The sequence below is a fragment of the Mustelus asterias genome, chromosome 17, assembly GCF_964213995.1.
Source record: "Mustelus asterias chromosome 17, sMusAst1.hap1.1, whole genome shotgun sequence".
Lineage (NCBI taxonomy): Eukaryota > Metazoa > Chordata > Chondrichthyes > Carcharhiniformes > Triakidae > Mustelus > Mustelus asterias.
Window position 1 is genome coordinate 68,477,658 of NC_135817.1, and position 15,660 is coordinate 68,493,317.

At 41.9% G+C, this 15,660-nt stretch overlaps 1 protein-coding gene across 11 annotated transcripts in view; it reads right to left on the reverse strand.

Annotated features, from left to right (window-relative positions):
• Positions 1-15,660, reverse strand: part of LOC144506582 (sentrin-specific protease 7) — a 94,628-nt gene that overhangs the window by 38,325 nt on the left and 40,643 nt on the right. For 8 of the 11 annotated variants that reach the window (XM_078232900.1, XM_078232906.1, XM_078232903.1 and 5 more), the window contains 5 exons: positions 11,967-12,082; positions 7,126-7,292; positions 5,951-6,329; positions 1,861-2,057; positions 874-1,020 (listed from right to left, as the gene is read on the reverse strand). In XM_078232900.1, the coding sequence (XP_078089026.1) occupies positions 874-1,020; positions 1,861-2,057; positions 5,951-6,329; positions 7,126-7,292; positions 11,967-12,082 (1,006 nt within the window). The remainder of the gene's footprint in view (positions 1-873; positions 1,021-1,860; positions 2,058-5,950; positions 6,330-7,125; positions 7,293-11,966; positions 12,083-15,660) is intronic. The other 3 variants (XM_078232902.1, XM_078232901.1, XM_078232897.1) reach the window with 1 other exon arrangement.

Consider the following 15,660-nt stretch of genomic DNA (forward strand, 5'->3'; position numbering starts at 1 on the left):
AAGAAAAACTGTTATTTTCTTTTTATTCATTCATGGGTTGTGGGCATTGGTGGCTAGGACAGCATTTATTGCCCACCCCAATTACCTCATGGTGGTAATGGTGAACCATCTTCTTGAAGCACTGCGATCCACGTGGTTAAGGCACTTCCACCGTGTGGCTAAGTCGGGAGTTCCAGGATTTTGACCCAGCAATAAGGAAAAAAATGGTGATATATTTCCACATCAAGGTGACTTTGAGGTGGCAGGGTTCCCATGCATCTGCTATGTTATCGTTTAGGTGGTCGAAGTCTGGGGTTTCAGGGTATTTTTGAAGGAGTCTTGGCAAGTTACTGAAAGCAGCCTGCAATCCTGGTGCACTGGTCTAAATGAAAGCTTCTACACTAGATAGTGTTGGCAAATTAGTTTAATCCAGATTTGTGATTTAATCATTTCAATTCTCCAGAATGTCCAGCATTTGTACTCTTCTGATCTCATTCTTGTGATGCAGTACACGACAGCTACCTAGGAGCTGCTGGGGAGTGGAGCAATTTGATTAAGGAGAATTGACTGAGGGGCTCAAAATCTACAAATTCTGAGTTAGAAACTTTTTTAAAATTCAAGTACTAACCTGTGAAAAATAAGTAAACTGCATTATAATGAACTTGTTGAAAGATTGTTTGAAAGATTGTTGAAAGCGCCAATAAAGTTTCTCACTGTGGGCCTCTAGTGGCAGTACAAAACATCACATCAGCAATTCAAAGTAGATTTTCAGTATATATTTTGTCACATGAAATGCACTGGACAATGCAAGGTGCCAGAACAATATGCCTATTTTCCCCTCTCTACCAACCTTGGTCATGAACAAATAAAATGCTGTCTATAAAGATAACATACCATTACAGAACCTTGGTCATTTCCCTCAATTTCTCCCATATGTAGAGCAGCAAATGTTAGGTCCAATGTTGCTTTCCTCATTGTACTATTTTCCAAAGAACAGTCCATTTCCATTAACTTATTCTTCTCAGTTACTTCATATGCATCCTGAATACAACAGGTAATCAACATTAGAGGGATGCAAGAAAAAAAATTCTTTCAGTTCACTCTTTTTCTGATTTGTTGTAGAATCAACATTTTTATTCACTAATTAGGATGCTGATTTTCACTGGCTTTGGCAATGGTCTCAAAATGAGGTGTTGAAAACCTGTTAACACCGGTGATGTGTCTGAAAGTGGCCTACCTACAGGTGCTTAAAGCTCCTGCCCGCTACAAGCGATAGATCCCTTTTAATATGGGAAACAAAGATATTACTCCGATCGTCAGTTATGGTCAGGACTGCTTGGAGAGATGCTGATCAGTGTCATAGCAGCTGGAGGACAAATGGGGCCTGTCAAAGGTAACAATCAAATTATATCTATATTTCCAGAGGGAAGATAAAAATCACACTTTGAGAAAGGAAGAATGAAATATCGATATGAGACGTAGTCATTCTGAATCAGCAATCTTAAATCTACTACATCTGATGAAAGCTCAAAGCATCAGCCACAAGCCTTCAGTGAACGCGCAGATTTTAAAATCACTAAAAAAATCAAAGTGCATATATTTAGTTATTTAGCTTTCTAATAGGGAACTGCAGCCTTTAGAAGTTATGAATTGTATGAAATGATAAAAATTTTTACATGTTTTTGAAAGTGCATAAAGTGCATTGAACGAATCAAGAACTACATCAGGACACTATCGTGAATGCCTTAAAATGTAAATGAGAAAGGATGTGCTATTACCGAAACATCTCTATGTTTTCTGTAGCATTACCGCACAATTAAATGTCTTTAAAGCAATGTCATTTGATTCAATTCTTGGACAGAGTATATTGTCATCAGTTACCTTTTCTGACGTACATGTCTTCATATTCTCTAGTTCCGCTTTTGCAAGGACAGGCACAGTCACAGCCTCTCTTACACTGTTCTCAGTTGACAGTGGTCTACTCCCCAGACATAAATGCTTAATCTCTGGAGTTAGTGTGGTACAATGGATACCAGAGTCAACTTTATCTGTATCTTCATCATCACTGGAAAGCACAACTGAAACACAACATGAAAAACCACATTCAAGCTGATCCATTCCAACATTTTACACATGGATTAACACTTTGCTCCTATTGCTGTTGGTATAGGCTGGTGAAGAGTTCAGTAACTTATTTTTAAATGGAGAAAATTATGTCTCAACAGTTTTAATATTTCGAGGAACAAAATTTCATTGGTGTCCTAACTTACATTCAGACTTAGAATCCACATTGTATTAACTAGCATTGACATTCTTTATTTCAGGAAAATGAACGGGATATTGTTCCTGCACTGCAGGCTTTGGAGATCTGGATATGAGCCCACACAGCATCTGACACCACAATCAAGATCTTTTTCATGATTCCTAACATTTGCACAATGCAATAGTCTGTTCATACGTCCCATTAGCAGCAATTAAGCATTTGTGTGTAGAAAAATCATGAATGAACTTCAAAAAAAAAGCAAATACTATAATACACATTGAATATGGTGCAACAAAAATATCATAGATTATTCACTGATTTCTTTCCACTCCTGAAATATTTATAAGGGTACAAGTCCTATCTTTTATCCGGCTAAACAGACATTAATTCAGGGAGATCAGCTGAAAATTTCAAAACTGAATTTGACAGGCTTTTGGTTAGGTGAGGAAGTCAAGGCAGGCAAATGGAGTTGAGGTGGAGATCAGCCATAATCTAACTGAATGGCGGAGCAGGTTTAAGGAGTTGGAATAAGCTGCATCTGCTCCTATGCCTACAGACTGCTCAGAACAGACTGTGGCCTCTTCTGTAGGTTCCCCCCCCCCCCACAAGCAGAACCTATTATATTATAGATTACAGCACAGTCATGGCCCTAGATTACAGCAATAAAATTTACAGCAAATTTTACAAAAGCTGACATTGACCCTCAAGATGATGAGTGGTGATGAAATGTTTGTAAAGACGTGGAGCTGAAATTCTACATCTCATTCTTGCTGGCAGGAATGTGGTTGAGCTTATTTTCCTCCCATCTTTGGTTTCCGCTCTAGAATCTATCCAAAATCTGAGGATCGGGTTATTTAACTACTTGGAGCAGGAAGCCCATGCTGATAAGAGCAGAACTGTCGAAACCGCTGTCAGGAAAATTCACTCAATCCTGGTACACCGAGGTAACAAAGATACCTACATCAAACTGCTATTTATTGACGACAGCTCAGCCTTCAGCACCATTATTCCCACAAAACTCATCTCCAAACTTCGTGGCCTGGGGCTCGGCTTCGTCCGCTAAGAGTGGAGTCTGCACGTTCTTCCCGTGTCTGCGTGGGTTTGCTCCGGGTGCTCCGGTTTCTTTCCACAGTTCAAAAGATGTGCTGGTTAGGTAGATTGGCCGTGCTAAATTCTCCCTCAGTGCACCCGAACAGGTGCCGGAGTGTGGCAACTAGGGAACTTTCACAGTAACTTCATTGTAGTGTTAATGTAAACCTACTTGTGACACTAATAAATAAATAAAATTACCAATGACTGTGCGGCCAAATTCCTCTCCAACTCGATTTTCAAGTTTGCTGATGACACCACTGTAGTGGGTCGGATCTCAAACAATGACAAGACGGAGTACAGGAATGAGATAGAGAATCTGGTGAGCTGGTGTGACGACAATAATCTCTCCCTCAATGTCAACAAAACTAAGGAAATAGTCATCGACTTCAGGAAGCGTAGTGGAGAACATGTCTACATCAATGCGGTCGAAGTAGAAATGGTGGAGAGCTTCAAGTTTTTAGGTGTCCAGATCACCAAAACCTGTCATAGTCCCCCATGCTGACACTTACTTAAGAAAACCCACCAATGTCTCCATGTTCTCAGAAGACTAAGGAAATTTAGCATGTCCGCTATGACTCTCACCAGCTTTTACAGATGCACCATAGAAAGCATTTTTTCTGGTTGTATCACAGCTTGGTATGGCTCCTGCTCTGCCCAAGACCACAAGAAAGTACAAAGGGTCTTGAAATAGCCCAGTCCGTCATTCAAACCAGCCTCCCATGCATTGACATTGTTTACACTTCCCGCTGCCATGGAAAAGCAGCCAGCATAATCCAAGACACCACACATCCCGGATATTCTCTTTTCCACATTCATCCGTCGGGAAAAAGATACAAAAATCTGAGGACACGTACCAACTGACCCAAGAACAGTTTCTTCCCTGAGGCCATCAGACTTTTGAATGGACTTACCTTGCATCAAGTTGATCTTTTTCTACACCCTAGCTATGACTGTAACACTACATTCTGCACTCTCTCCTTTCCTTCTCTATGTATAGTATGCTTTGTCTTAACTGTATAGTGCGCAAGAAACAATGTTTTTCACTGTGTACCAATACATGTGACAATAATAAATCAAATCAAATCTGGAATAGCATGATGAAAAGTTCCATCCTATAATCATTTAACCTGATTCTAAGGGAGCTTAAGGCACGCTTAGAACTGTAATTGGAATAAACACTCCAAATTTGGACATGGTCCTCAAATGAAATTCAAATTAGACCTCAGCTGGGAGCTCCTTTGTGGCCTTACACGGGACTAACGGATATAATTCTAGGGTAATCGATGAATTCCACCAGATGTGCCCGATTTACAAGCTGGCCAGATGACTTGCCCGCAACTTCTTCCATGTGGAACTTGCACCAAGTTCCATCCCAAATTTCAGACCTTGGGGTTGCAAAGTCCCCATTCATTACTATTCAGAAATTCAGGGCTTGTCCTTTTGTTCCTGCATGCTGTAAATTAAGTAATTAGAAGTATGCAGTAGCATCACAAATTTGTAGTGATAAGTCGTCAATCTTTATATTAAATAATTTTGTCCTTTAAAAGTGGGCCAGAGAAGCAACTAACAGATTCTTCAAATTAAACTATTATTCATTTGTTAAGAAACCCAAAGATAGGTTTGTGAGATTTACACTTGGATGGGTAAAACGAGAGGAGGTATAGTTTCAGATAGGTTTAATTTAATATTTGTGTGCCTGGAGAGGAGCTGTGGACAGATTTCATGTTGAAAAAACGTTTGGCTATTTAGGGGTTCACTTCAGTTCCAGCTGAAATCCAAAGTGATCCAGCCCAGCAACAAATTTAGAAATCAGGAGAGGATGGGTGGAGCTGGAGTGCTCTTAAGAGTAGCAAAAGGGTGGCAGGTGCGTGTTTTGAGAACTGTGAGGGAGCTGAGTAAGGTCACTCTCTCAATTCTGCTCAAGGTTGAATAAGGCTGTAACAATGGAGGAAACATAAACCATCTCAAAACACCCAGAGAACGGTGATAGAAAGTAGACTTCAGAATACTCAAGTTAAATGAATAGAGAATAAGATATGCTCCAGACGAAATCAAAACAAGAGCTTTAAGTTCAAGGTGTTATTCTAGTTAACTAGATTTACAGTTGGGAGAAGACTTTAAGAGGCAACTGAAACTTTTGAAGTAATTCTATTAAGAAGCTGGGATTTGAAAGTTAAAGCAATTGACAGTGAAAAAAAACACTAAACCAGTCAAGGCAAGGAAAACCGCAAGGGCTTGGTTCGAAATCCTAACAAATTCTAAGATTTAAGTTTACTTAAAACCTATGATGTCAATGGATAGGTTGTTAGTCAAAAATTATTTATATATAAAAAAAAACTATCCTATCCATTTGAGAACATCTGTATTAAAATAAGGCCATATGATTGGTTTCAACAACTCTTGGACATTAAACTAAACATCTTATGGAATATAATGAATCAATAGACTTTCAAAGAATCTTTCAAAACATTCACAGACCAAAGAGTTGGTAACTTTTTCATTCATTCAAACTGTCATATAGCTGATTTTCTCAGATTTAAAGTTACTCAATAGTTATTCAACAGAATCGTCTTTGTTTAAGTAGGTCCCAGAAACATTAGCTGTAAGAATACTCACTTGGTTCGTTCGAAACTGCCGCAGATTTTAAGTGCTTAACCTGGCTACTTGATGTAGGTGAGCTCAGGATTTTTACTCTAATTTTCTGTTCCTTTATCACTGGAGTATGCAGAGCTTCTATGCGATTAATATTCCCATCAGGGGTTGATGGGTCACTGTTGACTAACTGTTGATCGCTGCGGTTGGGACTTTGCTGTTTTGTATTCAAGGGAGAAAGTTGTGTCTGCTGTAGACACGATTCAGGTTGCGTTATTTCCATTAAATGAGGATCAATTTCTTGTCCATTATTGCGATCCGTACTAAAGCAATGGCAATTTTCAGTCTGCTCTTTGCAAGTTAGACATACAAGCAATTTCTTTAGCAAAGCTTCAGCATCCTTCTGAAACAAAATACAACAGAGATTTAGTTAAACTGGAGGAGCTGTCCATTAGTCAATCGAAATAAAAATTAAAAATGCTGGAAATACTCAGCTAGTCTGACAGCATCTTTGGAGAGAGAAACAGAGTTACGCTTCAGGTCAAGGATTTCAGATTTCCACCATCTACAACATTTTGCTTCAGTGTGTAATTCACTGCCACTTCCAGGAATGCCTACCTTGAGGAAGTTCTGCTCTTCTTTCCGATGAGATTTCCATTCGTCTAATTTATGCTGTTCACCTTTCTGGCTGCCATTTCCCTAACATTTGATCGGAAACATTAACTCTGTTCATCTTTCCAGAGATGCTGTCAGACATAGAATCCTACCGTGCAGAAGGAGACCATTCAGCCCATCGGGTCAGCACCGACCGTAATCCCACCCAGGCCCTATCCCCATAACCCCTTGCATTTATCCTGCTAGTCCCCCTGACACTAAGGGGCAATTTAGCATGGCCAATCCACCTAACCCGCACATCTTTGTACTGTGGGAGGAAACCGGAGCACCCAGAGGAAACCCACGCAGACACAGGCAGAATGTGCAAACCCCACACAGACGGTGACCCAAGCCAGGAATCGAACCTGGGCCCCTGGAGCTGAGGCAGCAGTGCTAACCACTGTGCCGACCTGCTGAGTATTTCCAGCATTTTCTGTTCCTATTTCAGATTTCCAGCATCTGCAGTATTTTGCTTTAACTGAACTTGTTTTAATCCAAACATACATTTGCATATAAAATGACTGCTTTAAAATGTGTGGGCTAACCTGTGAAGGTGTAGCATTAATATCTCTTTGGCTAGAATGATCCTGAAGGTCAGTGCATAATCTTTTTTTCTTTGGGCTTGGAAGAGGCGATTCTTTTGGTTTGTCTTCATTAATTTTATTCGGTTCACACAGTTCTTCCTTTTCTGTCTGTCCTTTTCCACCAACACCTGAAAATAAAAGCCAACTCTTCACAGTTTTCGACATATGTCACTTTATGCAACTTCAAACTACCAAAATTCAGTCATGATTTTCATGTCCTTAAATAAATGAATTGCATCCGTCTTGCAGGCAGCCTTAGATTTCACCAATTCAAAAATATGCAGAGATAACAATATACCACCGAAGCTAATTGATCAAAACCAGCTCCTTACTCGTTTGTTGATTGAGAGAGGAACTAAACACACGGAAATCTACATTTTTTTACTCCAAGATTTGCAAGGTTGAGGTTCAAGTATTAGAAATACTAAGGCGGCACGGTAGCACAGTGGTTAGCACTGCTGCTTCACAGCTCCAGGGTCCCGGGTTCGATTCCCAGCTCGGGTCACTGTCTGTGTGGAGTTTGCACATTCTCCTCGTGTCTGCGTGGGTTTCCTCCGGGTGCTCCGGTTTCCTCCCACAGTCCAAAGATGTGCGGGTTAGGTTGATTGGCCAGGTTAAAAATTGCCCCTTAGAGTCCTGAGATGCGTAGGTTAGAGGGATTAGCGGGTAAAATATGTGGGGGTAGGGCCTGGGTGGGATTGTGGTCGGTGCAGACTCGATGGGCCGAATGGCCTCCTTCTGCACTGTAGGGATTCTATTCTATTCTATTCTAAATGCCGCTGTCCAGTGAGCACACAGCATGTGTGGTGGACATGATTCTATTTGGAGATAGTAGGCACTGGCTGGAATTTTACCACCCTGCCCGCCACAGAATCGGAGCGGGCGAGGGGCGGACCATGGAAAGGTCGGTTGACCTCGGGCAGGATTTTATGGTTTTGGGGACGAGCGAGGCCTTAAAATCCCGCCCACTGCGTTATTATTGATGGGTCTCCGGAAGCATGCAGAGCGGGACTTGGCTATGGAAAAGCCAGAGTCTGATCAGGAGGGTCACATCCCTTAACCAGATATCTCTCCATGAATGGCAAGGAGTTAGGCATTCCTCCACTTGAGAAATAACTAGGACTTGAACTTCCTTTCTTGAAATGTGTTTTCATTGTGGGACTTCTGTGGAAGACCATCTGACACTTGGGGAAACCAATCTTACTGTAAATTAAATAGCACTCTATTGAATGGCACTATATTGCAAACTATTGCCCTTTCATCTCTGGGAACTGGTTTGAATTTAGTTTGGAAAGAAGTAATGCATATGTCCTTCAACCTGATGATTACAAACACCTAACTTTAATGAGTTGGACCAGTCTTAACCTCACTCAGGGCCAGGAGGCCACAGTGAAACGTTGCCAGAAACTTAACATTAAGGTTGATATCCCAGAGCACAATCATAAAGGCAGTTAGCTCGAGAATAGAAAATTCCACTCATGCTGAAGAGTATGGTTGGGTTAAGACACAGTTGAAAATTCATCTCAATCCAGGCACCCGAATTTCCAATCTCCCAATTTCGGAATCAAATTCTCAAAATGACTTCCAATCCTTAAACTATTGATCTGAATGAGCCTTTTATAATATAGACAAAGTCTTGGAAAAGCAGTCCAAGAGTTCTGTTCTCCCAAAGTCACTTTTAAGTTGCATCAATGGACTTATAAACCAGTGGTCAAGGAGAACATGTCTCTGATAACTTGGCCACCTGTATACAGGAGTATTGACACAATATTGCTGCACTATGATAATAATACATTTGTGCAAGATGACCACAATGCAAGGCCATAATGTCACCGCAGAACTGACTTTATTGTTCTCATCAAAAGTAAAAGTTTGTTAGTCACAAGTAAAGCTTACATTAATACTGCAACGAAGTTACTGTGAAATTCCCTTAGTTGCCACAGTCCAGCGCCTGTTTGAGCCAATGCACCTAACCAACACTTCTTTCAGAATGTGGAAGGAAACCGGAGCACTCGGAGGAAACCCAAGTGGACACGGGGAGAACTGCAAACCCTACACAGACAGTGACCCAAGCCGAGAATCGAACGCGGGTCCCTGACGCTGTGAAGCAGCAGTGCTGACCATTGTGCTACTTGTGCCGCCCACCTGTGCCGCCCACAGTGGGCGCCAGTGACTGTCATGGTAAAATGCAAAACAGAATTCCTATCTGTAATTAAAAATGAGTCAGAACCAAGCAGTAAAGATACTTGACCAAAAAATGGCAATATTAGACAGGCTGAAAAATGGTGCTAGTGCTACCATGTTAGCCAGGAAATACAGTGTCAATGAATCTACATATAGGTACATTAGGCAGTTCGAAGATAAAAAACAAAGTTCACTGTTATTGTTTCTGGTAGTTGTACACCACTTTAATTTTTATTTATTAGTGTCAGAAGTAGGCTTACATTAACACTTCAATGACGTTACTATGAAAATCCCCCAGTCGCCACACTCCGGCTTCTGTTTGGGTACACTGAGGGAGAATTTAGCATGGCCAATGCACCTAACCAGCACGTCTTCGGACTGTGGGAGGAAACCCGAAGGAAACCCACGCAGACACAGGGAGAACGTGCAGACTCCGCACAGACTGTGACCCAAGCCGGGAATCAAACCCAGGTCCCTGGCGCTATGAGGCAGCAATGCTAACTATTGTGCCTTCATGCCACCCTAGTAAGTAGAAGAGATCCACACTTGGATGAAATGGTCAAGTTAGTAAACTGATGATAGAGCACCAGCAATAATAGAGTACTCCAGTTAATGGCCCAATCATTAAGACAAAGGTACTTGAATTTTACCAGCACAAACGATGTAGTAAAGATGATAAGTGCTGGTGTGACTGGTGATGGTAGCAACGAGGGGCTTCTCGAATGCCTTCCAAAGGATTTTCATCTAGCGAAAGTGTTTTGGCCTGCATAATGTGAAGCTGGTGTGGGAGGCTGCATCAGCTAACTGTACAGCTACAGGTGCTGCGGGAAGAGAGAGGGTACCAGGTGGCGTAGATCTTTAATGCCAACAATATTGGTCTGTTCTGGAATAAAGTGTCACATAGAATCCTACAGTGCAGATGGAGGCCATTCGGCCCATAGAGTCTGCACCAACCACCATCCCACCTAGGCCCTATCCCCATAACCCCATGCATTTACCCTAGCTAGTCTCCCTAACACTAAGGGGAAATTCAGCATGGCCAATCGACCTATCCTGCAAATGTTTGGACCGTGGGAGGAAACCGGAGCACCCAGAGGAAACCCACTCAGACACGGGGAGAACGTACAAACTCCACACAGTGACCCAAGCCAGAAATTAAACCCAGGTCTCTGGCGCTGTGAGACAGCAGTACTAACCACAGTGCCACCGTGCCTTCCATAGGACAGCACCTGGTTGAAAAGCTGGGAAAGACAGGCTAATGCTCCCACTGTGTGTCAATGTGGCTGGTTTAAAATGCAAACTAATATTGGTTTATAGGTCAGAAAACCCTTGAGCCCTTAATAGAAAAAATAATTTATTTTGGAAGACAATGCCTGGGTTATGGCAGTAACATTTGAAGACTTGAGAATTGCTTTTTACATAAGCTCAGGACTTCTCTGAGAAAAGAGCGTCTCCTTCGAGGTTCTACCTATCCTCAATAGCACACCTGGATATCGACACTCTCATGCAGATAGCCATCCAGACGCTGACATTTTGTTTTTACCCCCAAATACTACCTCACTTATTCATCATCCAATGGACCTTGGGGTCATTGCAACACTCAAAGCTTACCACACCTGTAGTAATTCCAACCACATTTTCAGCCTTCTGGAAGCAAACCCTTTGACTATAGTCCATGATTGCTGGAAAGAATTCAATTATCCCTACTGACGTAAAAGTTAAGCACTCATCGGCTGAAGTTGGAGAATAAACCACAAGTGCCTACTGGAAACAGGTTTGGGCCTGAGGCTATGAATGATTCCACAGGGTTCCCTAGTGTGGATGATGAAGTAATCAAGATTGTCAAGTTGGCAAAACAAGGTGATAGGGAGGGATTTGAAGAATTGGCCACAAATGGAGTAGAGGAGTTGCTTCAGTCTCACGAAGAGGAACTCTCTACAGAATAGATGGAATTTAGTGATTTTAAACAGGAGCAGAAGAGCCTAAGGTGGTTCATTTTACACCCAAGATCATAGCAGATCTTGTAAGATCAGCTTGAAAAAAAATGATACAAACATGGAAAGAAATGTTACCTTTTGTAGTGTTATTGTCGCTGCTATTGTTCCTTACTAAGGATTATACAAAATTAAGAAGCAGTCAAAAATATCGGGTGAAATTCTACCAAGAACGTTTTTAAGTGTCGAAATTGCGGTAAAACTGGAGCAATTTACGTCAGTCTTTTCAGTGGGAGTTCACACTAGAATCTCCCACACTGTGCAATGCAGACACCACCGGTGTGAATATCATTAAATTTCAGGGGGGGGCAGGGCCTATTCACGCTGGAGAGGCTGAAACCAGCAGGCGCATGCGCAGTGGCCCCGAAGTGTCAGTCTCTGGTTTGCGGTCCAGCTCATTTGCTGGCCAGCCTGGGGACCCCCCCACCCCGGCCATTCGTGGGCCAGTCCCAAACCCCAACCCGCCCCCCATTACTCTCCAGCTGCCCCCCCCCAAATGATGGAGTTGACAGTAGGTTTTGTCATTTATAACACTTCTTGCCACATAGTTCTTTTCTCAACAGGAGTGCAGTACAAATCTCCAAATTAGTACACCAGCATATTAGATAATATAATTCTACACACCTTTGGCCTCTTTCTTAGAATTTCTTCCAGGCGATGTGCCATTTTCCTTGGGTCTGGTTAAATTTTCACTCTGCTTCTGGACACAACACTCTGATCTCTTCTCAGACCGCACTCCCCTGAAACATAATTAAGTGGAACATCACTACCTGTGCAAACAAATATTAACGTATCCTCTTATTTTTCATATAGTGTGTGGCCGATTCATTTAAGTGAATTTAAAACTTTTTAAAGAAGCCAACTTGCTGTGCAGCTTAGAGGGATAATCTGCTTACCTGCTTACTACCATCATTGCTGCATCTAATCGAATGGTGTCAAATTTAAACTGCTGTTGGGAAATGGTAAAGCCACCCCACAGAGATCACTAAATCTTTGTGCGCAGCCTTCTTAGAAATCAGCAGCAAGCCCTGTTACCTGCCAGCAACATTCGGGCCAATAAATACACTGCCATTCAAGCAGGGGAGAGCACAAAGTAATGTAGTGGCAGTGAGGGAGAGTAGAATGGGGATTGACACTGTTCTTTGTAGAAAGGAGTGACACTCCATGTGGCTATGTTGCCTTCCCAATGCCAGAGTTTGGGACAATTTACTCAGGGCTGGAAAGGAACTTGCAGTGGAAGGAGATGGATCCAGCGATCGTGGTCCATTAGGTACCAACAACATAGGCAGGATGAGGAAGGATGTTCTGCACGCCCAGTATGCAGAGCTAGGCACCAAATTAAAAAGCAGAACCTCAAAAATTAATAATTTCTGAACTTTACCTGAGCCACATGCAAATTTGCATTGGACAAATAAGATTACAGAAATTAATGTGTGGCTCATAGGTATGGGAGAAGTGGGTTCTGGTTCACAGGGTGCTGGCACCCAAACTGGGGAAAGTGGGATCTGTAACGTTGGGAAGGTCTACACCTGAACCATGCTGAGACTGATGATCTAGCGAGCAACCTAACTAGGGAAGGAGAGAGGGTTTTGAACTGAATAGAGGGGGCTAGGGATAAAATTTGGGAAGGTGTGATAAACCAAAGATTAGAGACAAGGCAAGAGAGAAAGGTACCAATATGGGAAATGATAAACTGACCATGACAGGACGGGGCAGAGAGTACAAATCTAAGGGTAAATCACCAGGTAGCATCGACGAGTTCACAGAATGTTTTCAGGACAGCTTCTTAGAACAGCACATTCTGGAGCCAACCAAAGATCTGGTATTGTGCAACGAGAGGATTAATTGATAACCTCAAAGTGAAGACACCCCGAAGTAGCAGTAGTGAAGACTAGTATTTTAAACTTAAATAAGGGCAATTATGAAGGCATGAAAGTGGAACAAGCTAAAATAAACAAATGAGGCTAAGGGATAGGTCAATTGAGGTTCAGTGGCAGACATTTGAGCGGATATTTCAAAATACACAGAACAGACATTCTGATGAGAAACAAAAATCCAAGGGGAGGACCCACCAATCATGGTTAACTGAAAAAGGTAAAGACAGTATCAAACTTAAAGAAAAAGCATATAATTGTGTAAACACGAGTAGTAGGTCAGAAGATTGGAAAGTACATCATTAACAACTGATCCACTTCAGATCAGCCATGATCTTATTGAATGGCGGGGCAGGCTCGAGGGGCTAGATGGCCTACTCCTGCTCCTATTTCTTATGTTCTTACAACGAATAACAACAAGGAAAATAAAGAGAGAAAAATAGCCAACAATATAAAGAACATATAGTAAGAGTTTCACAGATATTTAAGAAAGAAAAGATTATCTTTTTAAATGTTTTCCTTTCTTAAAGTTACAAAGCCAACACGGTAGAGCTAGATAGATTCTTGATTGACAGAGGGGGGCGGGGGGAGGGGGGGGGTGTTGTTAGGCAGGAATGTAGGGTTGCGGTTACAATCAGATCAGACATGATTGACTTGAATGGCAGAGCAGGCTCGAGGGACTGAATGGCCTGCTCCTGCTCCTAATTTGGATGTTCATATGATCGATTCCAAGTAGAGAAGAAAATAAAGTAGAGGGAGGAAGATTTGGCTGGGACGGGACAAAAAGTACACTTTTAATTGCATTAATTAAAAACAAGAAGAAAGATACTCTGTATGCATTGCAATGCTCAATGTGTGGAAAATAAATTGCGTGAACAAAAAGAAAAATGTCACAGCAAGATTATATTTAATAGTGTGAGCAGAAACTTGCCTGCAAATTGGGAAGAACATTACAATATTTTGAGAGGATCATAAAAACTCGAGACAAGAGAACTGGCAAAGTTAAAAGCTATAAAGTTTTAATTTATTAGTCACAAGTAGGCTTACATTAACACTGCAATGGCGTTACTGTGAAAATCCCCTAGTCACCACACTCCGGCGCCTGTTCAGGTACACTAAGGGAGAATTTAGCATGGCCAATTTCCTCCCTCAGACTGTGGGAGGAAACCAGAGCTCCCGGAGGAAACCCACGCAGACACGGAGAGAATGTGTAGACTCCACAGAGACAGTGACCCAAGGTGAGAACCAAACCCAGGTCCCCTGGCGCTGTGAGGCAGCAGTGCTAACCACTGTGCCACCGTGCTGCCCATTGATGAAGGAGAGAATATTGTACAGAAAAACATCTTTAAAAATCCAGGATGAACATGGTTGGAGCTTAAAATATAAAGAATAATTTACATTAGTAGGGCTGCAATCTAAGTTACCCAAGTGTGGGAGGGAAGTGGAAGGGAAATCGGATGGCAGTTTGGAACAAAATTGCTATTGTAAATTTAATTACCCAGTGTGATTACGACATGGTGAGAATAAATGGAATCTTTGATTTGTGTGTAGGACTCATTCGTCAAGTGGCATGGTTGCATAACTACAAGAGCTTTGCTAAATCAGATTATGAGTAACAAAATAGACCAGATAGAAAACCTAAATGGAAGCACTTTGAAAGCAATGATCATAATACAATAACTTCTCCCTGTCTACTTGGTAAGAACTTAACACAAAAATTGGGACAACAAGTTGAAACATAACAGACTGAAGATAGAACCGGAATGAGCTGGCTTAAAGTGAGGCAGAAAGAGAAATTGGCACACGGGGCTGCAGATAAACAATGTAATTATTTCTGTAACTGTGACACACAGGACAGCAAAGTATCAGAATGTCTCCAACATTGTTGCCCCTCTTTTATAGTATTAGCTGCTGTCGGGCAAGTTTAAAGGTGTAGTTTGAATGTTAGTTGAATAGTTGAATCTATGAATAGGTATGTGGGCGAGGGGGAGGGGAGGGTATGAGAGGTCAAGTCAGGTTGGGATCAGGGAGGATAGTCGGGTGGCCGGGTAGTCAAGGATCTGGGTGATAGGGGAGTCAGCTTTGTAGTTACTGAGGTTTTAGACCACAATATAATCTATCATTTCTGGGGTAACTATTCAGATGAGTATCATGGACCTCTTCCAAGTCTTTGACTCTGACTCAAAGTCAGAGATGTTCGTGGAGGGCTCCTGGGGGCAGAGAATTGGAAGTTCCAATTTGGAAATTGGAACTTCCTGGGAAATTCCCAGAGATCCGTACGTCAGGACTTTCACAGGATCCCAACGCACATCTTTGCTCATGCGTCCGGTCTCCAAGATACAGAGACCCAGTTGGCCGATAATGTGCTACTGGTTGCTATCCCTGGATAACTTGCTTAATGCTTTAAATGGAATATTTAAATATAGGTTTCCTTTGAGCGATTG